The sequence below is a fragment of the Oryctolagus cuniculus genome, chromosome 1 (assembly GCF_964237555.1).
Source record: "Oryctolagus cuniculus chromosome 1, mOryCun1.1, whole genome shotgun sequence".
In the NCBI taxonomy this organism is placed as follows: Eukaryota; Metazoa; Chordata; class Mammalia; order Lagomorpha; family Leporidae; genus Oryctolagus; species Oryctolagus cuniculus.
The window spans coordinates 94,382,322-94,404,602 of NC_091432.1; the positions used below are offsets into that span (position 1 = coordinate 94,382,322).

The window sequence follows — 22,281 nt, forward strand, 5'->3', positions numbered from 1 at the left end:
TGAAAAGATGTTTCAACATTAAAGAAAATGACTTTTCATGATCAAATATTTTCCTCTCTTGTTGATAGTATTTTTTGCCATGTAGAAGCTTAAATTTTTATTTGGCACCATTTTTCTCTTTTTCCAACATAACTTCTGGGTTTGCGACTTAGGTAGAAAGAAAAAAAATGCAGTGAGTCTCCCTGCGCTTCCTGGCGAGGTTCCAACCAGTGGTGATCTAGAGCACCTGTTCAGGTGGACCAGGTCCTTCTTCAAAGAGTTGCTTGGAGCACAGGCATCGCCAAGGAGCTCGCTGGAAATGCAGTCTCAGGCCCTCCTCAAGGACACCCTGAATCAACCTGCATTTTACCAAGCTCCCAGTGACTCATCTGCAGCTTAAATGAGCGAAACCCTCACTGGTGCAGGCTGAGTATGTCTGTGTCTTTGTCTTTCTTACCAAGCAGCCCCTACAGGGTAGACGGAAGAACAGCTTTTTCATCTCCTGGAAGTTTGCAAGAGGCAGAGCATGGAAGATTCTAAGATTTGGATTCAGAATATTGTGAACAACAGATTTGACCTTCCCGGTCTACTCAGCTAAGGACCAGTTTGATGAGAGGTTAAGACAGCTTACTCTTGGTCTTAACTGAGGAGGAGACAACCAGAAAACAGCCAGTTTCCTTCTGGTCACTGGTTAGACCGTTTGCTCATTAATATTGCTTGTGATAATCCCACAGAGGTCGGCAGAAACCCACTGTATGGTCAAGCCCTAGCCACGGGGGTGCTGACCTTGCTGGGTGGAATTGGCCTCGTCAGTAACTGCTCTCTCCAAGCCCAGTGCAGCCAGCCCTGCCATTGTGTGGCTCCTTGCAACATCCCAGAGTGTTTCCCTCATCCTCTCCTTCCTTCTCCCAGAGACCAGGAAGCAACAAGAGAGGAAGTGAGTCATTGTAGCCCTCCCTGGGCAAGAGGAACCAATCAAGAACTGTCCCACAGACCTGCACCCTCCCCTCCCCTGACGCACTAGCACTCCAGGCAGCACAAGGGGGAGATAAAGCTGGCCCTGTCCTCTGACTATTCTTGTGAGTACATTGTCTTGCCCAGTAGTCTGATTCATTTCGTGAGGGCTCGTGCTTCCAAGAGAGTCCTGAACACTCACAGTTCGGGTGGGTCCTGGTCTTTCTAGGGAAGATTTCACCACTGCTCTTAATCACTCTCAACAGCAGCCAAAGACTCATCTATCTTTTCTTTAGAGATTGGCTGCTTAGGAGCCCAAGTGTGAGACGGGTTCCTATCTGAAAATCACGGTGCACTCTTGTTGGACAGAGGAGATGGCCTGGGTGGTAGCCAGCTGCCTTCACCCAACTCACGAAGGTGAATGAACTCAGACCGCGGGTAGTGGAAGGGTGCGGGCATCGTCACTTAACCTCGCTAGCTCTCGCTCCCTCTGCCTCCAGATCTTCACCTTCTCAGTCACCAGAGTCAGAAGAACAAAAACAGCCGCGGAGCGGGGGGTGGCGCAGGGGCAGGACCGCCCATGGTGAGTTTCAAGGTGTGGCCTCCAGACCAGCTGCACCAATGTAACAGCAGGGGTGGGGTGGGAGCTGGTTAGAAATGCAGATCTAAGGCCCACTCAAGACGGAGTGAATCGCAAGATCCAGGGGTGAGACCCAACTGTCTGTGTTTTCAACAAGTCTTTGAGGTCAGTTTGATGCCCACTGACATTTGAGAACCCCTGCTTTAGGAAGTTAATGCTATTCAAAGAAGGGCTGAGGGCCACCACCACCTGGGCACTCTGAGATTCTGATTTAAGTGGTCTGGCTGGAGGAGTTCACTTACTGGTAATTTCAAAAGCTTCCCACATGATTCTCATTGTGCATTCAGAGCTGAGAATTGCTCGAAGGAAGACATTTTTGAATGCGTTTTAGGTTTTCCAGGAGAAAAGATGACCCTTTTGCAGTAGATTTTAAATGGGATAAATGACTTCCCTCTGTAGATTTCCTGGAGTTTGGCTAGAATGGCAGTTATCCCATTGTCCTCCCAAAGGGCTGGGGTTTGCAGTTCCATCAGCAGGGCGGCACCAGGCCAGGTGTTTTCAGTGCAAAGCCAGCAGTCAATACTCCCAGATTCCTTTAGGAGAAGAAGCAAAGAGCTAACTAACATCGCTACTCTACCAGGGTGACGTGAAAGCCATGGACAACTGAAATGTGCAACAGGAAAGGGAAGACTTGGCTGTCCAAATTCAACTCCCATCCTGGCCAAGGTCAATGGCCTACAACTCCAGAGCAGTGGGAGAAGTGTTGGGATGGGGACCAGGGTAGCCAGTAGAGGAAAAGCCCAGCTCAGGGGACAAGCAGACAGGACCTCCAGAAGACCCCCAGGACTACAGCTCTGGGCTGCAGCCTCCAAAGAAACTAAAAAGAAGCCTCAGAGTCTTGGGAAGTGACCCCAACCCAAGTGTGTGTGTGTGTGTGTGTGTGTGTGTGTGTGTGAATCCCAAGAAAGCTGCAGCCCTGCGGATCTGTGACTACCTGCTCCCATCAAGACCTACAGCCAATGTCTTACAATTCTTGCAGCGACTAGCTGTTACGTCTTTGGGTGTTAAACTTTAAACTTAGCAGACACCCCTCTTCTTTGGATATGTACAAGAGTAGTTTGGATTTTAATATCCTCTGAACCACCATGGGTCTTTTTAGGCTTGAGTCTTATGGGATAAATGCAGGGACTATGGAGATCCAAGAAGACAATGACAGTATGACTGTGAGATTATTTATTTCAATCCCATATCTTTTCCTTGGGGTTTTCTTAACACTAGACACTATACTGAATATAAAGACGCCTAAGCCATGGTCCCTATATTTAAGAAGGAGAAATTCGTAAAAGCTAACACAAATAATCCTCAACTACAACAAAAACATAAGTTGAAAGGTGCAGACTGTTATACAGAAAAAGCCTAGTTAAAAGAAGACAGACACTAACAGGGTGTGTCTAAATATGAATTCCATCTTTGTTATCAGTTAATTATATCTTTATTTTCTTCTCTGTCAATGGGTAAAATGGATTTATTCTCTGCAATTTTTTTTTTTTACCTCAAAGGGTTACCTTGGCAACCAAATAAGATCACAGATATGGAAACAAGTAGGGGCCGGCACTGTGGCCTGGTGGGTAAAGCGGCGCCTGCAATGCCAGCATCCCTATGGGTGCCTGTTGAAGTCCCAGCTGCTCTGCTTCTGATCCAGCTCTTTGCTGTGGCCTGGAAAAGCAGTGGAAGATGGCCCAAGTCCTTGGGGCACCCAAGGGGCACCCGCATGGGAGACCCAGAAGAAGCTCCTGGCTCCATATCAGCTCAGCTCTGGCCATTGTGGCCCTTTGGGAGTGAAGCAGCGGATGGAAGACCTTTCTCTCTCTCTGCTTCTCCTTCTCTCTCTGTGTAACTCTTTCAAATAAATAAATCTTTAAAAAAATCAGTAAAATACAAACTTTTAAGTTGTCACTCTTGTCATTCTTTGCTTATTGGGTTCTATGGAGATAACTTGCATGGAATAGTTTTAGTTGTTCTTTATTACTGAGACACAGGTTGTCCAAGACAGAGAGGGTGGAGAGTTGAGACATAGTTGGGTTCCCCAGAGCCTCTTTGACAACTGTATTCTGCAGTACCGTCTTCATGGACCAAAGCAGGGGCTGTTGGGTCTAGCACAACCTATAGGTGGCTACTCAGTGTGCTGTAGGCTTGCTTAACAGGGAAGCCACCACGCTCTTCCTTTTCCCTTTACACACATTGAGAAAATAAACCACAGCAATCGTGAAATTAGAACATTGGTGAAATATTTTGCAGAAGAACAAGGAAATACATTGCAATGAAGCCTGCTGGCTGCTGCCACGAATTTGGGGGTGAACAGAAGAATTGGGCTCTTAATAGTAAACAGACGTGCAGAGGGATTTTTATTTATTTGAGAGTCCGAGAGAGAGAGAGAGAGAGAGAGCTCCCTTCTGCTGATCCACTCCCCAAATGCCCACAAGGGCCACAGATGCCTGATGCTGGGCCAGGTTGAAGCCAAGAATTGGGAACTCAGTCCAGGTCTCCCGTGTAGGTGGCAGGAATCCATCACTTGTACCATCACCACTGCTTGCTAGGATCTGCATTAGCAGGAAGATGGAGACAGCGGTGGAGCTGGTCCTTGAACCCACACACTCTGATGTGGAATGTGCGTATCCCAACTGGTAGCTTAGCTGCTGGACCAAACACGTAGTCTGCGAGTTCTTTTTTAAAGAATGTTTCCTCTAGTGTAAAATTTTTGAATTGGTTTTGTTGTTTTAAATTTTAATATAAAATTTTTTGAATTGAAATACTAATTGTACATATTCATGGGGTACAGCAGGACCTTTCAATGCATGTAGACAATGTGTCTCTTTGTTATTTCTCAAAACAAGTTCCATTTCTACTGAAAAAGTCAATAATTTTTATGATGTTCACTAAAATAAAGGCTCCGTGCCAGGGCCAGAAACTCGGCTCAGAGGCCACTTAGCAGGAGGTGAGAGTTTTATGATGCGGGTAAGTCCTTAACAAGATGGCAGCATCAAAGTTTTCTTGTTTTGCTGATTTTTTTCTACATGAATGAATCATGTATGAGCATTCTATGTGTTTCATAAATAAAACGACGGCCCATATTATTGATGGGGAGAATTTCATGTACTTTGTTTAAATCTCCTGCCTCCTCCCACCCCAATCCTGCAAGGTGCGCATGCTCTGATCTGGAGACCCCGGCAAGGTTAAGAGTCCTGGTAAGCACAGCAGGGTGAAGTGGCAAGCTCAGGGGCACGTATGGAGCAAGGAGAATGAACAGCCCAGAGGAAGCAGGTGTGCAGGAGAGTGAATGGGGTTGTTGTAGGGTCAACAACACTGTAAATGAAGCTTATCTTTAATCAGTTACTTAGTGATGGGAGGGGGGTTTATTACTCAATGTCATCTCGCCTCCCCTGGGCTCAGCACCTAGATGACATAATTCAATCCTGTGTGTCTACATAATGACAATTCCCAAACTTAGATCTCCGTGTTTGGGCTGAACCTCAGGCGAGTTACCCAGCTCCCTGCTGAGCACTGTCATTTCCTCCTCAGAATGGTTTCTCTCCCAGACTTCACACCTCTGTGAATGGCCACTCCATCCTTCATTTGTCCAGAAACAAAACAAACTGTCTTTATATCAGAGGACACACCCAATCCATTAGTGCATCTCATCATCTCTACCTTCAGAATATCCCCTCAGGCTTTCCTTCACTAATACGAATGTCATCCACTGTGGATGGTTGCAGGGGGCTCCTCACGCATCTCCTGTTTCTACTGTCTGTTCTCCTCAGCGTAGCCAGTGAGTCTTCTCAACTACAAGTCAAAATAACACTTTTTCTTCTTAGATGTCTCTAGAATACAAATATTCTGTACAATGACTGGTAAGGCCTTAGATGATCTGTCGCTTTGGCACGTCTCCAATTTATCTCCATTTCCCTCACTCCACCCCTGCCCCAATTTCTCTGCAGCCACAGGAACATCTCTGCTGCCCTCCAACTAATCCCAGCACATTCCCACTGCAGGGCCTTTGCACTTACTGCCATTTCCCCCCTGCACCCTTTCCCTTAGATACGCGACCCTGGCTTGCTTCCTTTAGATTTCTGCCTCAGGCCTTCCCAGAGAGTTCTATGTATGTTATTCCCTCCAGAACATCCCATATTTGTCACTCTTCCTCTATTCTCCTAACCAAAACATTACCTAGTGTCAACCAGAAAAGTCAAAATCATTCTTGGATTTTGAACTAGGGAGAATTTAATGCAGGAAATCAGTTACACGTGTGATGGAAGAGGCTGAAAAGCCGTCCAGGGGATACTGGAGCAGTCCAGATGTTAGAAGCTGTAGGACTCCACCGGCCCTGGCAGCAGCAGGAACCACGCTGGGTGTGGTGGGGGCTGCAGTACTGAAGAGACACAGCTCCACTGCTGATGTTGCAAAGGAGGGAAGGGGGAAACGCCTGACTCCTCAGTGCCTCCCTTGGGACGATGCTGAGATCTGGATGAGCCTGGAGGGGGCAGCACCTGCCACCCCATTCCCAGAGGAGCCCTGGAAGGGCATGGAGAGAATCTGAGGACAAGCAGGCTCGGCACAAGCTCCTCTATTTCTCCTCAAGGCATTTAACCTCCTCGACATAATTGCAATTTCTTGTTTATTAGTGGTTTCTGTGCGTTGACTAAAAATGTAAGATGCACGAATGTAGGGGCTTTGCTACTTTGTTCACTGCTGTGTCCATGGTTCCTAGAGCAGTGCCTGGCACATGGTAGGCACTCAGGAAATAGTTGTTGGGTGAGCAAACGTGCTCAGCACACAGTGCCTCTGACTTCCCACAGGCGTTTTGTCTCTGCTGAAGGAATGAGACTGATTAACACCCAGGTAGCTATGAAAAATATACCAGGGGCCATCTTGGTCACAATTTCTCTCAACAATTTCCTAAGCACCCCAGACTTCTGAGATCACTTGTATTTGAAGGCTCTTCTACTTTATGCCACATTCTCACATGCAGTTGCTTTGACTCCCTAGCATCACATTTTCTGGGAGCTTTTAGACTTAGCTGATTTCCATTCCATTTTAATGAATTTGATTCTTTTTGCTTCTAAGTTCTTAAAAATAGTTCAGGAAGTCAAAAAGATAAAGTAAAAAAGTAAAATAATCTTGGAAATAAATGCTTATGTTACTTGTTATTGATACAACTGAAGAGTATACTCCAGAAAAAAAATGAGCAAAAATTCATCTATTAAATCTCATGATTGTTACCAAATACGGTTTTATGGTCCATTAAGCAATCAATACTATTGTAGACTATAAACAGAAACATTCATCTGTTCTGGAAACTTTCCTGTGTAAGAAGGTTTTGTATTCATTGTTGACCACCTTGTTCATATGTTTTTGATCTCATCTATAGATCAAATTCTAAGTGATTTATATCAGTAAAAGTTGGATTTAGATTTCCCTATGATTTTATAGATTTCTAGATAATAAGTGAATATAGAATTAAAATTTAGGATTTTGTGACTAATTTAAGTATCTTAAAAGTTTCTTTTAGCTATTAAATCTTTTTATTTAAGATTACATATACATGAAAACAAATAGGGGACTGAATTTCAACCTGAAGATATGTCTTGTGTTTCAAATAATTTCATGACCAAAAATAAAACATCCAATTCTTCTCTGGGACAAATGATTCATTCAGTTGAGTGTCTTATGGGAGTCAACTCATGATAAGCAATAGAAAAGTTATGATGAGTTTCTCTCTTTGTCCTCAGGTAGGAAGAAATTAAAATATAATCTGTATGTTAAATTCATCTCTTCTACCTCAGCTGTTCAAAACTCCAAATTGAATACTTGTTGTCAATGTAGTCTTGTACATACTCATTTTAAAGCTATTTCTTTCTTTCAAGACTTAATCACAGGCCCTTGAGAAAACCAGAAAGGACAAGCGAGTACCCGTTGTGTTTGTCATTTGTGAGATTCTCTCTGCTTATCTTCTATCAATAGATACCTTCTCAATGTTTCACTTCATCAGAATCAAATTCAATAGGCAATCTCCCAGCTCTGGCTCAGAAAACTCACTAAGAGCTCTGCTGAGCATTTAGCTTTGAGGGTATGAAGATAAATCCTAATCAGAGGAATCTGGAAACGGAACAAATAGATGATCGATCAAAGGACAGCATTTTCTATGCCTAGGCTAAGGTGATGCCAATAAATCTGCAACCCAGGGAAGAAATCCTGGTATTTCTTACATAGGAGATCAATGTGCATAAAGCTTGACTTTACACTAAGGAATCGTTGACCGCATTGGTCAATGTTTGGCAGGCTGGAGGGACACTTATTTCCTACTCCTGCTACTTCCTTAATTATCAGGGAACTGTCTCTAGTGTAACACACATTTCATCTATCCAGGCCTCACCCTTCTCTTAGGGAGGTGGAATAACGTATTTGGTGAGTTTAGAACATGCAGAGGGATGAGGGCTGCAGTTTATTGGGCTTCTCAAAGAACCAGGCAAAATAGAATGCTAAAGATTGGTTTAATAAATGTCTTCAGTATTTAGTTACGACACATCTTACTTTCCCAAGTCCACAAAGCTGAATTAGACTTAACGTACAGCCAGTGATTTTACTTATATCTAATAATTTCCTGTTAAAAGAATTAGCTCAAAATGGTTGTTGAATATTTACCCATTAGGTATTTAGAACAAAGTAGGACTGGCATATTAATGTTAAAGACTGGTTCTACTCTACTTTGAGACAGAGTTCAGATTAAAAGACTTCTCAAGGTTAAATTTAGGTCTATAAACTCATTGATAACTATAAGGTTTTTCAGCAGATAAACAATACTGACAACAAGCAAGCTTAAATTCCTGTGATACAATATGTCCATTCCTCTTGAATATGCACTTTCCCTATTGATAGCAAAATCAAATGATGAGTTTAACGGTTCTGTGCACTGAAACCAAGCATTGGTTCTCATCACTTGGGTAATGTTCTTTGCCTTAATATCATATTCAAATTGCTTTGATCCACGGAAGAAATAGAAGAATCCTAGAAACAGAGAGTTATGATTAGTTATCTTCCATAGCTTATATAGCTGTGGTTATGTAGTTATGGTTCCATACTTATATAGTTTATATACATATGGTTCCTTACTTAAACATTTTATAGAAATAGAATAACATTATTGAGAACAAAGAAACTTGGAAAATTATATAGATGTATTTTCTTTTTTAACTGTCACATAAGAAATCTGATTATTTCCCCAAGGAGGAAGTCAAGGTAAAAAGCATGAGTTTTAAGGGACTTAGCACCTTTCTAGTGAGATTATCATCTATCTAGTGAGATTATTATGATTGAAGCTAGGTTTCAGCAAAGTATCTCAGTGATGGTGAGGAGAAGGCCTCTGTGGTTATTATCTTGGCCTCTACATTTTATCCACAATTTTTAAGAGCTGTTCTAATTAAAAAAAAAAACTATTTTCTTTTCTTTTTTTCCTATTTATTTTAAAGGCAGAAAAATCAGAGAGAGAGAGAGACAGACAGACAGAAAGAGAGAGATAGAGAGAGACAGAGAGAGAGAGAGAGAGAGAGAGAGGAGAGAAAGAGAATGCTCCCACCAACTGGTTCAGTCCTCAAATGATTTCAAGAGCTGGGTCCAGGACAACCTGAAGCTAGGTCTCCCACATAGGTGGCAGGTACTCAACTACTTGAGCCATCACCTACTGCCTTTTTAGGGTGAGCATTATCATGAAGCTGGAAAGGGGAATAGAATCTGGACCAATTCCAGGTACTCTAATGTGGGATGCAGGCATCCCAAGTAGCATCCTAAGTGCCAGGCAAAATGCCTGCCCTTCTTCAACACAGATTTGAAATAGTGTCACAGAGAGTATAATCCAGGACTTACAAATTCTATTCATGATAATACCTGCAAAGCTTGTGTTTATTATTTCACGTATATGCTTCTTTAGTATTTTCATTCACTACACTTACATGCAGTAAAAAAATTACATTAAAATCAAACTGCTTCTCTGCTCTCTTACTACATTGGAGTCGATATAATCTCTGAAGTGTTTTCCATAATTTAGGCATCAGTGTTACCTTTATGCTGGAAAGCAGCATCAATGCGGAGACCAAGTCCTGGAAAGTGTTTTACCACCCTCTGTGGATACCCTCTGTCCATGGTTTGGGTCATCTCATCATACCTACATACATGGATTTGAAAGTGGGTCTTTGTTTTGGAGAGTTTGATTCTTCTACTTGTCCAACTTACAGTCAGATAAATGGGTCAGCTAGAGGGAAACTAATGGGATCAGTAATAAAAATATGAAGATTATAGATGGTTGAATCATTTATAGTATATTTTAAGTTATTACTTATGGCATCTTTAACACAGATTAGAAAAAAGGGTACATATTTTGTTAACTCAGGGCTATTCTGAGGAACTGTTAAATCAAACCAAGAGCTCAGCTGGGAGCATTTAGAGATTTTGACTGTTGTTTGTGTTATTGGCAATTTGGTTGGCATCACCAACTTTATTATTTTAACTTGTTCATACAAAGGTATTCAGGAAATTCATGGAAGAGTGGAATTAGTGCATGTTTTCCATAAATTTTTCAGATGTCTCATATTTTTTAAGTTGGAGAAAGACCATTAGATGCACAGATGTATCTTATGATTTCATAAGTGTCCTCTGCCCAAAATTGCCTTCAACAAAATTCATTTTAAGAAGACTCTAGATTTGTTTAATTTTTTGTCTCTATAATAAGCAAAAGGGCCAATTTTCTGTAAACTTACCTCCAGCACCAAATGTCTACAAAGAAGTACGTTTTCCTTGTGTTTTGGTCACAGACTGCTGCATCAATTTTCTTCACGTGTCTTGGGAAGCCGAGCGTATGGATGGATTTGGGGTAATCTGGCAGGACAGCATATCCTCTGATCATCCAGAAGTTTTCATCTAGCAAGAGAGAAAGTGATTACCTTCTCATCTACTTCCTAGGAGAAAAAGTAAATGTCTTAAGTTTAAAAATAATTAGGTGCCCAATTCCTCTCAATTTCAGTACTTGTAGATTTAGTAATCTTGTGTCTCCATTTATACTAACCATTTTCTTTAGCTGTTTATATCAGCTATATTATTACGTACTGTAGTTAATAATGTACATACCCTTGTCAACTGGTTTCACTGCATTGATTATGTTTCATTGGCTAATTGATAAAACAATTTAGTATGCAGATATATTCTCCTAAATTTCAGCTTTCAAGCGCTCTCAAAGCCTTTTAATTTGATTAAATACATGTAAAAAATAAAGATTTCTAAGCTAAATATAAAATACCTACTAAACTTGAATTTCAAATAAAAAGTGACTAATTTTTATATAAGTGTACCTAAAATATTGCAAGAGACATATGTATGCCAAAAATTACCTGTTATTTAACTGAAATTCATAGAATTATATTTTGAGAGGCAGAATTCTACATTTTTATTTGCTGAATTTGACAACCCTAGTGAAAAGGGAACAAGAAAAATAGACAGAGTACCTTTATTTAGCAAAAAAATGTATAGTTTTTACCATATAAGTTTCCTTTAGTCCCTGGCTCATGCATGAAGATTATATTCCCCACACCAGACTACCTACTGGCCAGTTCAGGTATCTAGAGAGACTGAAGGAATGATGATAAGAAAGGTTACCTTTAAAAACCAGAATCCTGTCTTTGGGATTTTCATATGCAGCTTGAAGATCAGCTGGCAGAGATGGCCAGAATGAAGCAATTAATTCAAATTCAACATTAGCAATATCATAATAGATCCTCCAGAGGTTCCTATGTTAAAAAAAAAAAACACTTTACCCATGTAGGTTACCTATTTTTGTCAATGCAGATGATACAATCTTAGGCTTGCCTTTCATTTAATGGGTCAGTATCTTCAAATAATTTACAGAACTAGCATGATTTTTTCCCCAGCCAATTTAGTTTGTTGTGAGTTCAGTTCTATTCTTTGAACTATTGAGGTCAGGATATGCCTTTGTGTCCAGTATAATGGGTACTTAGAGTGGTAAACTATTCATGTAAATATTTTTAAGATATATTTATTTATTTGAAAGCCAGAGTTATAGAGAGGCAGAGGCAGAGAGAGAGAGAGAGAGAGAGAGAGAGAGGACGGTCTTCCATCTGCTGGTTCACTCCCCAAATGGCTGCACTGGCCAAGCTGGACCAAACCAAAGCCAGGAGCCTGGAGCTTCTTCCAGGTCTTGGGCCATCTGCTGCTGCTTTCTGGGCTATAGAAGAGAACTGGATTAAAAGTGGAGCAGCCAGGACTCGAGCTGGTGTCCATATGGGATGTTGGCACTGCAGGTGGTGGCTTTACCTGCTATGCCACAGTGCTGGCCCCTCATGTAAATTTTTATTTATTTATTTATTTATTTTTTTGACAGACAGAGTGGACAGTGAGAGAGAGAGAGACAGAGAGAAAGGTCTTTCTTTTGCCATTGGTTCACCCTCCAATGGATGCCGCGGCGCACCGCGGCTGGCGCACCGCACTGATCTGAAGCCAGGAGCCAGGTGCTTCTTCTGGTCTCCCATGCGGGTGCAGGGCCCAAACACTTGGGCCATCCTCCACTGTACTTCTGGGCCACAGCAGAGAGCTGGCCTGGAAGAGGGGCAACCAGGACAGAATCCAGCGCCCCGACTGGGACTAGAATCCGGTGTGCTGGAGCTGCAGGCGGAGGATTAGTCTATTGAGCTGCGGCGCCGGCCCCCTCATATAAATTTTACAAATAGTTCCAAGTACCAGAGACAAAGTCAAGGACACAGCAAATGAAGCGGAACTTTTATGTGCCGACGTGTGCTGGAATGAGCAAATGTTATTAATGGCATATTAAAACATTCTTCAGAATTTCCTTTCTGGCTGTAAAACTCTGAGTCTATAAAAAGTAGGCAACTCCCCTTTCCTGTCCATGATTGGTGATCTCTTAGCCTCTGCTGGTCAGAGCAAACTAGCAATGTTGTGTAATGACAGTGCTATACAGTTGTGGGTGCAAGGGATCTGGTTTCAAGTATTCTTTGCTTATACCTCTATATTCTTGTTGAATGGTGTATGTCTCAAGATTTTGCTATGGAAATTTGCCATGCTATACATAACTAATGCATCATGCCCCAATTTAAGTCCAATAAGTTAAACATAGTAAGAGAAGGAAGTTTATACTATGACAGAATCCTTTATGAGTTTAACATTAAGAAATGGTCAGTGGTGTGCTGATTCATATATAACACTGGTCTCTAGCTGCGATAAGATCTGATTTTTAATATTTGTTGATTCCCAGGGTGAAAATACTCTACCACAACCAATTTAAAGCTACCACTCTGATTTGAATTGATTTGGTAAATTCCTGAAAACTTAACAATAGGCTCCTGAAATCAGGCTTAAGTTGATGAGACTCATGTATCATTTGGACCAAGAAGTCATTGAAAGTTACTCTAATTCACATTCTTATTTAATGGCAGCTAAAAATTGATTTAAATCATTCAAATATTATTTGTCAAATAAATAAGAGATATAAACACATACTAAGATAGTTGAATAGAATGTGCAGTTATATAATGAAAAGAAAAGGCACACATTTTTACTAGTTCTAAGACTTTCTGTCCCCAAATCCCATTGAAAAGAAAAATCATTGTAGGAAATTGAGGGAATGGTTTACCTGCCTTTAAAGAACATTACTTCTCTGCGGAAACTGGTAATAGCATCAAAAGTCAATCCTGTGTCACAGGCATGGGGTACAGTGGGTCCCTTTGGCTTAGCAGGTACCTTAGGTGGACCTCCTTTGATGAGAAAAGAAATACCACAGTGAATTTAGCGGGCATGAGGAAGTATGCCTACACAAGGATCTTACCTAAGTGATTATTTGCTTCATGTTAATATTTCAAGAAATGATTTCTCCAACTTCCTTTTTGAAAAGTGTCCTATTTAGTTCACATTTATTTAATTACTGAGAGGCAGACAGACAGACAGACACAAACACACAGAGGGAGAAAGAGGAGAGGTGGTGGGGGAGGGAAGGGGAGGGAAGGGAAGGGAAGGGGAGGAGGAAAGGAGATGGGAGGGGAGGGAAGGGAAGAACAGAGAGAGAAATAGAGCCAGAGAAAGAGAGCCAGAGGCAGAGAGACAGAGAGAGAGAGAGAGAGAGAGAGAGAGAGAGAGAGAAAATGAATGAGCACTCTCCTCCACTGGGTTATTTCCCAAATATTTGCAATGGTTGGAGGTGCTGAAGGCAGGATCTGGGAACCCAATCAAGGTCTCCTGTGAGGGTATTAGGAACCCAATTACTTGAACCATCACTGCTGCCTCCAAAGGTGTATATCAGCAGGAAGCTGGATTCTGGAGCCAGAGGTGGAAATCAAAGTACTTCCCTAGGGAATGTGGGAGTGCTAACCATAGCCTTAAACCAGTGGGCCCAATGTCTGCCCCTAGTTCATATACATTCACGAGTACAATTTTACTCACCATAGATGGACTGGATTGCATTGACATCATCCTGAGAAAGCGGATATTTGCTAGGATCCAGGGAGACAAAATTTGGGAACATCAAGGCTCTTTGGTCACTGGAGTGAGAGAGCCCTAGTGAATGGCCAAATTCATGAGCAGCCACAAGAAATAAATTGAATCCTTAACAAAAACAGGGAAAACATGAAATCATGAGTTGATCAAAAGAACTGTTGCACCTGAGATTACAAGAAACCAAGGGGAATGAAGAAGAGGCTTGCTATACAGCAGATATTTCTGTATGATTTACACAACATCATTTATCCGGAAGTATTTCAATACTAGTAATTGGCATTAGACATATAATGGAAAAATATAACCCAGTGTAAATCAATGGCTTAAAACCAGTATCTCAGAAAAGGATATTATTTAAAAAAATTAAAGCTACTAGTTTGTTGTTGTTGTTTATGGACTATCCTATATGTGATCCTGTTGCTCCTACTTACATTCTTCTGAGTTCTCCACTGGCTGTAGGGTAAAGTACAAATCTCCTCACATGGCTCTTCATGATCTCATCCCTGCCTTTTTTCATCCTCATATTTTCATATTTCATGAGCTAGTCATATTAGTCAGTTGAATTTGTCCTCTGTGCATAATCCTCCTATTTTCAGTGTCTTTATAGTTCCATTCATTCTTCCAAGAATATTATCCTTCCCACTCCCTCTGAGCTTAGCCACCTACTTGTTCTTCAGAACTTTGCTCCAGAATCGTTTAGTTCATGGGGGGGGGGGGGGTCCATTATCATCCCAGCTGCAATCTACATTAAATAAAATGCACCTCTGGGATTCCAAAGACTTAGTTCTCACTTTCATCATAGCACACAAGCGATTGTATTGCCTGTTCCTATTACCAGGTTGTCTAACCTTTGAGTACAGGGATCTTAATCATCATTTATTTTTGATGACTGCCAAACTGGTTGGCAGTAGATGGTGCTCAGTAATGATTGCTGGATGTTCAGATGTCTACTTGAGTGAAAAGGTGGTGAGATGCTCCTCCCATACATGACCGTAGTACCCTGTATGTATTCAGCCCAGGAGTGTTGCCAGGTATACTGAAATTGTCTTTCTGATTATCTTTCTGCCCCAGTGGTCTTTCAAGTGCTAAAAGTAAAAGACTGTCCTTGGATTTACAGCTAAGTCTGTGGAGCCTAAGGAAAGACCACACCATTCTTGATGGAGATGTTTGCACAAAGCTAATATAAAATGGCAAAGAATTATTTCCTGGTTTTGATCACTTTCTGCTCTGACCTTTGTGCTGCTATGTGCCTGGCTGGTTATATTCCTGCATGTGTTTTTGTTCAAGGACAAATAGCTCTGAAAAAATAGTTCAAACTCAGCTCTTCTAAATGAATTCCAAATATACTTACCCTGGCTTTTAAGACTCTCTACCAGCTGAATCCCAGTCTCCCCCTCTCAGCCTTCCCTTCCCTGCTTTCAGCTGAGTTGAGCTGGGATTTCTGTCAGAACTCTCTTATCCTCTTCCTCTCCCTTTGCCTTCTCAGTTCTTGCTTAGAATTCAGGTCTCGGGTTTGACATCTCTTCCTCCTCTGACCTCTGGTCTGGGTTAAAATTTCTCCCATGTGCTCCTGTTATATCACCATAGTTTCCTTTATCCCAGTGCTGTTCATACTTTTTTTTTTTTTGACAGGCAGAGTGGACAGTGAGAGAGACAGAGAGAAAGGTCTTCCTTTGCCTGGGTTCACCCTCCAATGGCCACTGTGGCCAGCGCATCACGCTGATCCAAAGCCAGGAGCCAGGTGCTTCTCCTGGTCTCCCATGTGGGTGCAGGGCCCAAGCATTCGGGCCATCCTCCATTGCACTTCCAGGCCATAGCAGAGGCCTGGAAGAGGGGCAACCAGGACAGAATCTGGCACCCCGACTGGGACTAGAACCCGGTGTGCCGGTGCTGCAGGTGGAGGATTAGCCTATTGAGCCATCGTGCCGGCCCATACTGGTTTTAATTGCCATTTAATTATCTGTGTGCCCCTTGACAGTAAACCACTGGAAGGCAGGGTCTGTGTCCTGTATACTATTCTACGTTCCATTTTGATGACAAAGTCTGTGTCGCAGTAGATATTCAATAAATGATTGGTGAGGGACTTTATTTACTAAACATTTGGAGACCATTTATCAAGTGTTGACACTGTGATAGGCCATATGACAGTGTAGGAAAAAAGATGACAAAATCTTTGCCTCATGGAGATGTGAATAAATGGGTGAATCTGTGCATTATGAATTCATACCTTTGTAAATGTCTTTTTCTATGTCATCATCATCACCATCCTCATCACTACTAATATGAATAAACACCTATATAATCATCAACATCAAATACTGTCTGAGTGTTCACTACGAAGAAGTGCTTTGTGGGGTGCCTTCACTTTTATTCACTTAATTAAACAGAAGGGAGTTTATTTTACCATCCTTCAAGGAGGTCATTACTATTATTATTTTACAGAAAAAGGAATGGCAAAAAGATTGACTTTCCATCGGCCTCTCCGATAAATAAGAAGCTCTGAAAAGAATAAAATTCTGCCAAAATATAAACCACTCTCTTCCCACGTCCCAACACTGAGCAGTATTCTTTAAGGATATGTCAGGTGTTTGGTGTACCATCTGTGTGGCATGCGCACATGCGCGCACACACACACATACACACACACACTCACAATAGTCCTGGCACTGGCTTTGCTTTGGGAGAATCTCAAGGAAAATCTCTGCATGTGCTTGAACTCCTCTGATATCTCTTGCAAATGACTTGTGCTTCCCAGGAGAAGCAATGAGATTAGCAAAGCATGGCTCAGATGCTCTATGATTTTGTACTTCCTCCACAGGAGAAAGAACACTATAACGGAAGTAGTAGTCATATTATTATTACCAAAATTCCTATTTAAAAATTGTGATTGGGGGGCAGGTATTTGGCCTAGTGGTCAAGCAGGCAGTTGGGACATCTGTGTGCCATATCGGAATGCCTGGGTATGATACCAGCTTCTACTCTTTCTCCAGATTCCTGCCTCCCTGGGAGTGACTGGGAGATCCGTATGGTGTTCCTGGCTCTAGGCTTTGGCCCCGGTGGGGTAGCAGCCACTGTGGGCATTTGGGGGAGTGAACCAATGGATGGAAGTATGCTCTCTCTCTTTTTCTGTCTTCTTAGCCCAAATAAAAAGTATGATTTGATTGGAAACTACAGTTACTTGGAGAAACTTTTTGTTCTTATTAGAAAACATATTATTAATTCCTTTAATGTCAGTATACTAAGAATTTTACAATTGGGTGTCACCAAGGGTTCACAGTTTCTACTCTGAGAGATTGTAATAAAGTAGTCAAAATACAACCCCTTTTGGAACTGCTGCCTGCTTTCCCACTCAGCACCTGGTTGGATTCTGTATTTCACTCTGCCTGGTTCAAGCCAGTCCTGTTCACATGGGTCCCAGAACTCTTTGTTCTGTTTAAGAATCCATCCCTCAGATCGCTTTTGGCAGTGAGCTTGAAACAATACGGATGACAGCAATTGCTACCAAGTATTGGATTTAAAGTGATCAAAGGATAGTGCCATCTTTCATTTTGATTTCTATCTCTAGATACGAAAGCAAAGCCTGGTTTGCTCTGTTGCCCAAAGCTCAATCAATAGTCTCTTCTTTACCTTCCTCACCAGCACTCGGAAGAACAGTTGCCTTACATGTTCAAACTCGGCAGTGAGTAATTATGGACCATTTAATGCCACAGATTCTCAGTTTCACAAAAGCTGTAGAGCTGGCCCAAAGAGACTTACCTAGAGTTACTTGGTAAGGAATGAACTGTATCCGTGTATCCTACCCCTCACAAAGCCACAGACTGTGCTTTCCTAGGGCCCTGGTATCTAGGTAATAGATGCATGATGTCTGTTGTCAATGATTAAAAAAGTCAGGAGTGGGAACAGCCTGAGAATCTACAAAGCCTGTCTCTTTGCTTGATACAAACATGACTACTTTAGTAAAGTTTTGTGTTCTTGTTTGAAAAATCATGAAAAACTTCCAGTGTAGGTAGGCCCATTAGAAGAATTAAAATCGGCCAGCGCCGCGGCTCACTAGGCTAATCCTCCGCCTTGCGGCGCCGGCACACCGGGTTCTAGTCCCGGTCGGGGCACCGGATTCTGTCCCGGTTGCCCCTCTTCCAGGCCAGCTCTCTGCTGTGGCCAGGAAGTGCAGTGGAGGATGGCCCAAGTGCTTGGGCCCTGCACCCCATGGGAGACCAGGAGAAGCACCTGGCTCCTGGCTTCAGATCAGCGCGGTGTGCCGGCCGCAGCGCGCCGGCCGCAGCGGCCATTGGAGGGTGAACCAACGGCAAAGGAAGACCTTTCTCTCCCTTTCTCTCTGTCTCTCTCTCTCACTGTCCACTCTGCCTATCAAAAAAAAAAAAAAAAAAAAAAGAATTAAAATCAACTTACTTGGGGCTGGCGCTGTGGCACAGAGGGTTAACACCTTGGCCCGAAGCGCCGGCATCCCATATGAGCTCCAATTCTAGTCCTGGCTGCTCCACTTCTGATCCAGCTCTCTGCTATGGCCTGGGAAAGCAGTGGAAGATGGTTCAAGTCCTTGGGCTCCTGCACCTGCAAGGGAGACCCGGAAGAAGCTCCTGGCTCCTGGCTTTGGATCAGTGCAGCTCCAGCCGTTGCGGCCATTTGGGGAGTGAACTATCAGATGGAAGACCTCTCTCTCTCTGACTCTCCTTTTCTCTCTGTGTAACTCTGACTTTCAAATAAATAAATAAATCTTTTTAAAAAATCAACTTAATTGAAGGAATTGGCCAAAGATAATGATTAGGGTCTCATTCCTTTGCAGATAAGTTAGAAGAGGTGGTTCATGCTTTTAACTAGACACACTTTGGACTGTGAATCCACACTGTCCTGTAATTGCTAACTCCAAATTATTACCTCCCTGGAGTCTTCTTTCAGTCCTCAAGTTACAGGTGACTTATGCCATTGGTACAACACACAACGCATTCTGCCTTTTGTGGTGGGTTTGTGGGTCTCAGTTTCATATGAGGGAACTTCAAAAAGTTCATGGAACTTTCATTTCAAAGATGAATTTATTTGATGTCAAAATTTTGAAACCCACACAGTTTTTCATAATGTTCATTTTCCAGCAAACTTTTTGAAGCTCCTTCTTATAACTCACAGGAGAATGAGCCTCTGAAATTTACCTAGAATAGCTATGTGGTCCACACAATACCTTGCATACCTCCAGGCACACAGACCCGCAAGTTTCATAGACACACACATGTATGGATAAGTGAAGAATACTCCAATCACAATCAGATTAACAACTTTAAGAGAATGTGTTGTAAGGATAAGGCTCTGAACTGTGAAAGTACAGTTGTCTGTCTGGATATTGAACACTTCCACCAGGGTCATCTGTGGATATGGAAAATTGTGGGGAAATTAGGGAGTATGAGATAAATGGTAATTGGTTGCAAAGCTATTCTTTTCAAGGAGTCTTTAGAGTAATGAGCTTTTGTTCATTAAAACACTGGACTCACCTGCTGCATCCTTGGTCCAGTTCTCATCCTCGTCAAAGTGAGTGTCACCACCCAGACCCAGACCAGGTGGGAAGGCGTGGCCAAGGACTCCCCAGGGGCCATCAAAATGACGAGGACATCGGCCATGGACTGAGAAACAATTGATGGGAGGAAATACGATTAGCTTCCTATCTCTTGAGGTGAAAATAGTCACAGTTTTTCCTGTAGAAAACCTTACCTCGTGTCCTAAAAGCAATCATGATATCTGCAATCCCCTTGGAAATCCTGGTGAATGTTAGTGGAGTCACGTTGCTCCATACTTCCAGTGCTTTTTGGATAGCATCATCCACATCAGCTTGTGCCATATCTGGAGTGTAGTTCATTATTCTTGAAAGTTAACACAAATACATCAATTGCTACTTATATGTACATGTGTTGCACACACCCTATAAAAATCATTTCTACCTTCTTAATCACATGATACCATAACATTTTTGTGGTGCCAATATTTTAATGTGCATAGCACTTTAGTTAAACGAAGGACCCTTGCATATTCTACATAATTGAATTATTTCATCTTCCTCATGAATCAGATAATACAGCATTTTAACAAAGGAGGCTCCAAGAGGTTAAGTCACTTCCCTAAGACCTTATCTGAAATAGGACAGCATTATTTCATGTATGTGTTTGCTTGTATATGAATATAGTATAAATATTAAAGAACTGAGATTTACTTTCTCATATAGCTTGTTCACATATCTTATAATAGGAATCTTAGTCAAGAGCCACAAAGCCAGGAAAAGATTTTTCTTTTATTTGTATTCCCTATCTTGTTAAAACAATTTTTATAGCAAGACTCAGTAGAATGAAGGAAAATCTATCAGAAAAGCTTTATAGTGGAGGTCAAGGTCACTGCCTCTCAGATCCTCTTCCTGCCAATAAGCCAGTCCCCCTGTCCTTGAGATATCTGAGGGCAAATCCATACTTCACACACATCTCTCTAATATGAGCTGGTTGCACCCCAGAGTCTCCCCATTCTCTCTTCACACTTCATCCAGGCTCTTAAGCACCAGAAGCTTAAGAGAGGCTGGGCCTCTCATCTTGAGTGCATATGGAAGCAGCAGAGACCAGAAATTAGGGCATATCTGCTGGGGCCAGTCTCCGGGTAATAGCTCTGTGACCTTGGTCTTGACTCCTTTCAGTGTATCTGTGTTCAAGGTGACAGTACCATATACTGTATGCAGGTTTCTTGGGAGGATGGAATACGTAAAAACTGTGGCATGCCAAGTGCACAGGAAGTGCTCACTACAATCACTGATTATTATAATTGTTTCATGGAGATTATATTCCTGTTCCTTTGGATTAGGTGGGACTGAAGTGTTACCTGTATGTGATGTTGTGTTTCCTCCACCCAGGGAGAGTGTAGCCATACTGACCCACATCAGGCACCCCACACCTGGGGGTCTTCATGATCTCCAGAGTGTTTGAATCCAACTCTCCAGTCACTGTCAATCCAAAAAATGCTTGCATTTCCCGAATTTTGCCTTCTATGAGACTCCTGTTCTTGCTTTGAACAAGATGACTCCCTTCTATTTCAAGAGAGTAGAACTGGTTGAGATATGCCTGACCAAAAAGACAAAAAACAAACAAACAAAAAAAGGCACAAACTACAGGAGAGCAAAACTCTATCGTGGGATAAAACAAAATGGCTTGAAAACCTTTTTTTTTTTTTTTTTTGGCAGTAAAGAGGTGTGTGGAGTGACAATAAATAATGAGGGAAAGAGAGGCGTGAGGGAGGAAGGAAGAAAGGACACAGAGAGGAAAGGAAGGAGGCACCCTGCTCTTGCAATATCCAAGAATTGCTAGATTTATGAAGCGACAAGGATTAGTCAAACCACACAGACCATAAAACACCCAACTCCACAGACTGAGTGAAGCTTCCTCTACCAATTAAACTCACAGATATTTGCTGCTAGCTTCATTTGGTGTTTCCTTGAAACAAAGTCTAGAAGAAACGGGTATTTATCCATCTTGCAAACTAACTGCCAAAGCAATGTACATTTCAGATAGATGCATGATAAACAGATAGTTAGACAAGGGGCTCCAAATTACAGATTGGTCCACCTGGCTGGCCTGAAATGCTTTTATAGACATACCCGGGCCCTGCACTAATCCCCTTTCTTTTCACTAATGTCACCTTCACTCATGACCAGTGCTCAACTCATAGCAAATTCTGCCTGGCTCCCGCCCTACTCTTCCCATCCACCCCTCATATGCTGTCTTCATATCCTGCACCTCTGTCTTATACGAAAGCGTGGAACTCCTTTGTAGGAATTTGCTGTCATTTTTAGGTCATGAGAGAAATAATAAAATGAACATTTTACTGGTGGTCGCTAGTAACATTTATTGAGACAGTACCTGAGCCAGATGCATATTGTCTTCATTTTTCATCTTTCGGTCTGCAGGAAATGCAGAAGAAAATGTTAGGGAGAGCAAAAATAGAGGCAGAAGACTCTTCATTCCTCCTGCTCTTCAGCTGAAGCTGCGTTCTGTTTGCACAGGATTGGAAAGTAATAGGGAGACGTGGCATGAATCGGCTTGTATCATCATTTAATTAATAACAGAAGAGTACACTTGCCACAAAGTGTGTCATGATACGCAGTTTTTTTCCCCTCAAATTGATTTGATTTTGCAATCATAGTCTGTGACTGTTTAGCAAAGAAC

At 42.1% G+C, this 22,281-nt stretch overlaps 1 protein-coding gene and 1 long non-coding RNA gene across 5 annotated transcripts; one reads left to right on the forward strand and one right to left on the reverse strand.

The window, feature by feature from the left end:
• The first annotated feature begins 846 nt into the window (after window positions 1-846).
• Window positions 847-1,491, forward strand: LOC127491825 (uncharacterized). The gene is made up of 3 exons (XR_007920775.2): window positions 847-1,058; window positions 1,230-1,350; window positions 1,434-1,491. It is a non-coding gene; the product is annotated as an uncharacterized lncRNA (long non-coding RNA).
• Window positions 1,492-8,044: 6,553 nt separating this feature from the next.
• Window positions 8,045-22,141, reverse strand: MMP27 (matrix metallopeptidase 27). 4 transcript variants are annotated; one of them, XM_051849805.2, is made up of 11 exons: window positions 21,976-22,110; window positions 21,518-21,562; window positions 20,942-21,146; window positions 19,796-19,944; window positions 19,579-19,707; window positions 14,024-14,185; window positions 13,221-13,341; window positions 11,213-11,343; window positions 10,321-10,480; window positions 9,625-9,728; window positions 8,045-8,575 (listed from the first exon to the last, which is right to left on the reverse strand). In XM_051849805.2, the coding sequence occupies exons 3-11, from the start codon at window positions 21,085-21,087 to the stop codon at window positions 8,289-8,291; spliced, it is 1,389 nt and encodes a 462-aa protein (XP_051705765.2). In that variant the 5' UTR covers window positions 21,088-21,146; window positions 21,518-21,562; window positions 21,976-22,110; the 3' UTR covers window positions 8,045-8,288. The 4 variants fall into 4 exon arrangements, with proteins under 4 accessions (XP_051705765.2, XP_002708468.2, XP_051705769.2 ...); XM_002708422.5 differs by lacking the exon at window positions 21,518-21,562 and having other exon boundaries at window positions 20,942-21,180; window positions 21,976-22,141; XM_051849809.2 differs by lacking the exon at window positions 21,518-21,562 and having other exon boundaries at window positions 21,976-22,113.
• Window positions 22,142-22,281: the final 140 nt, after the last annotated feature.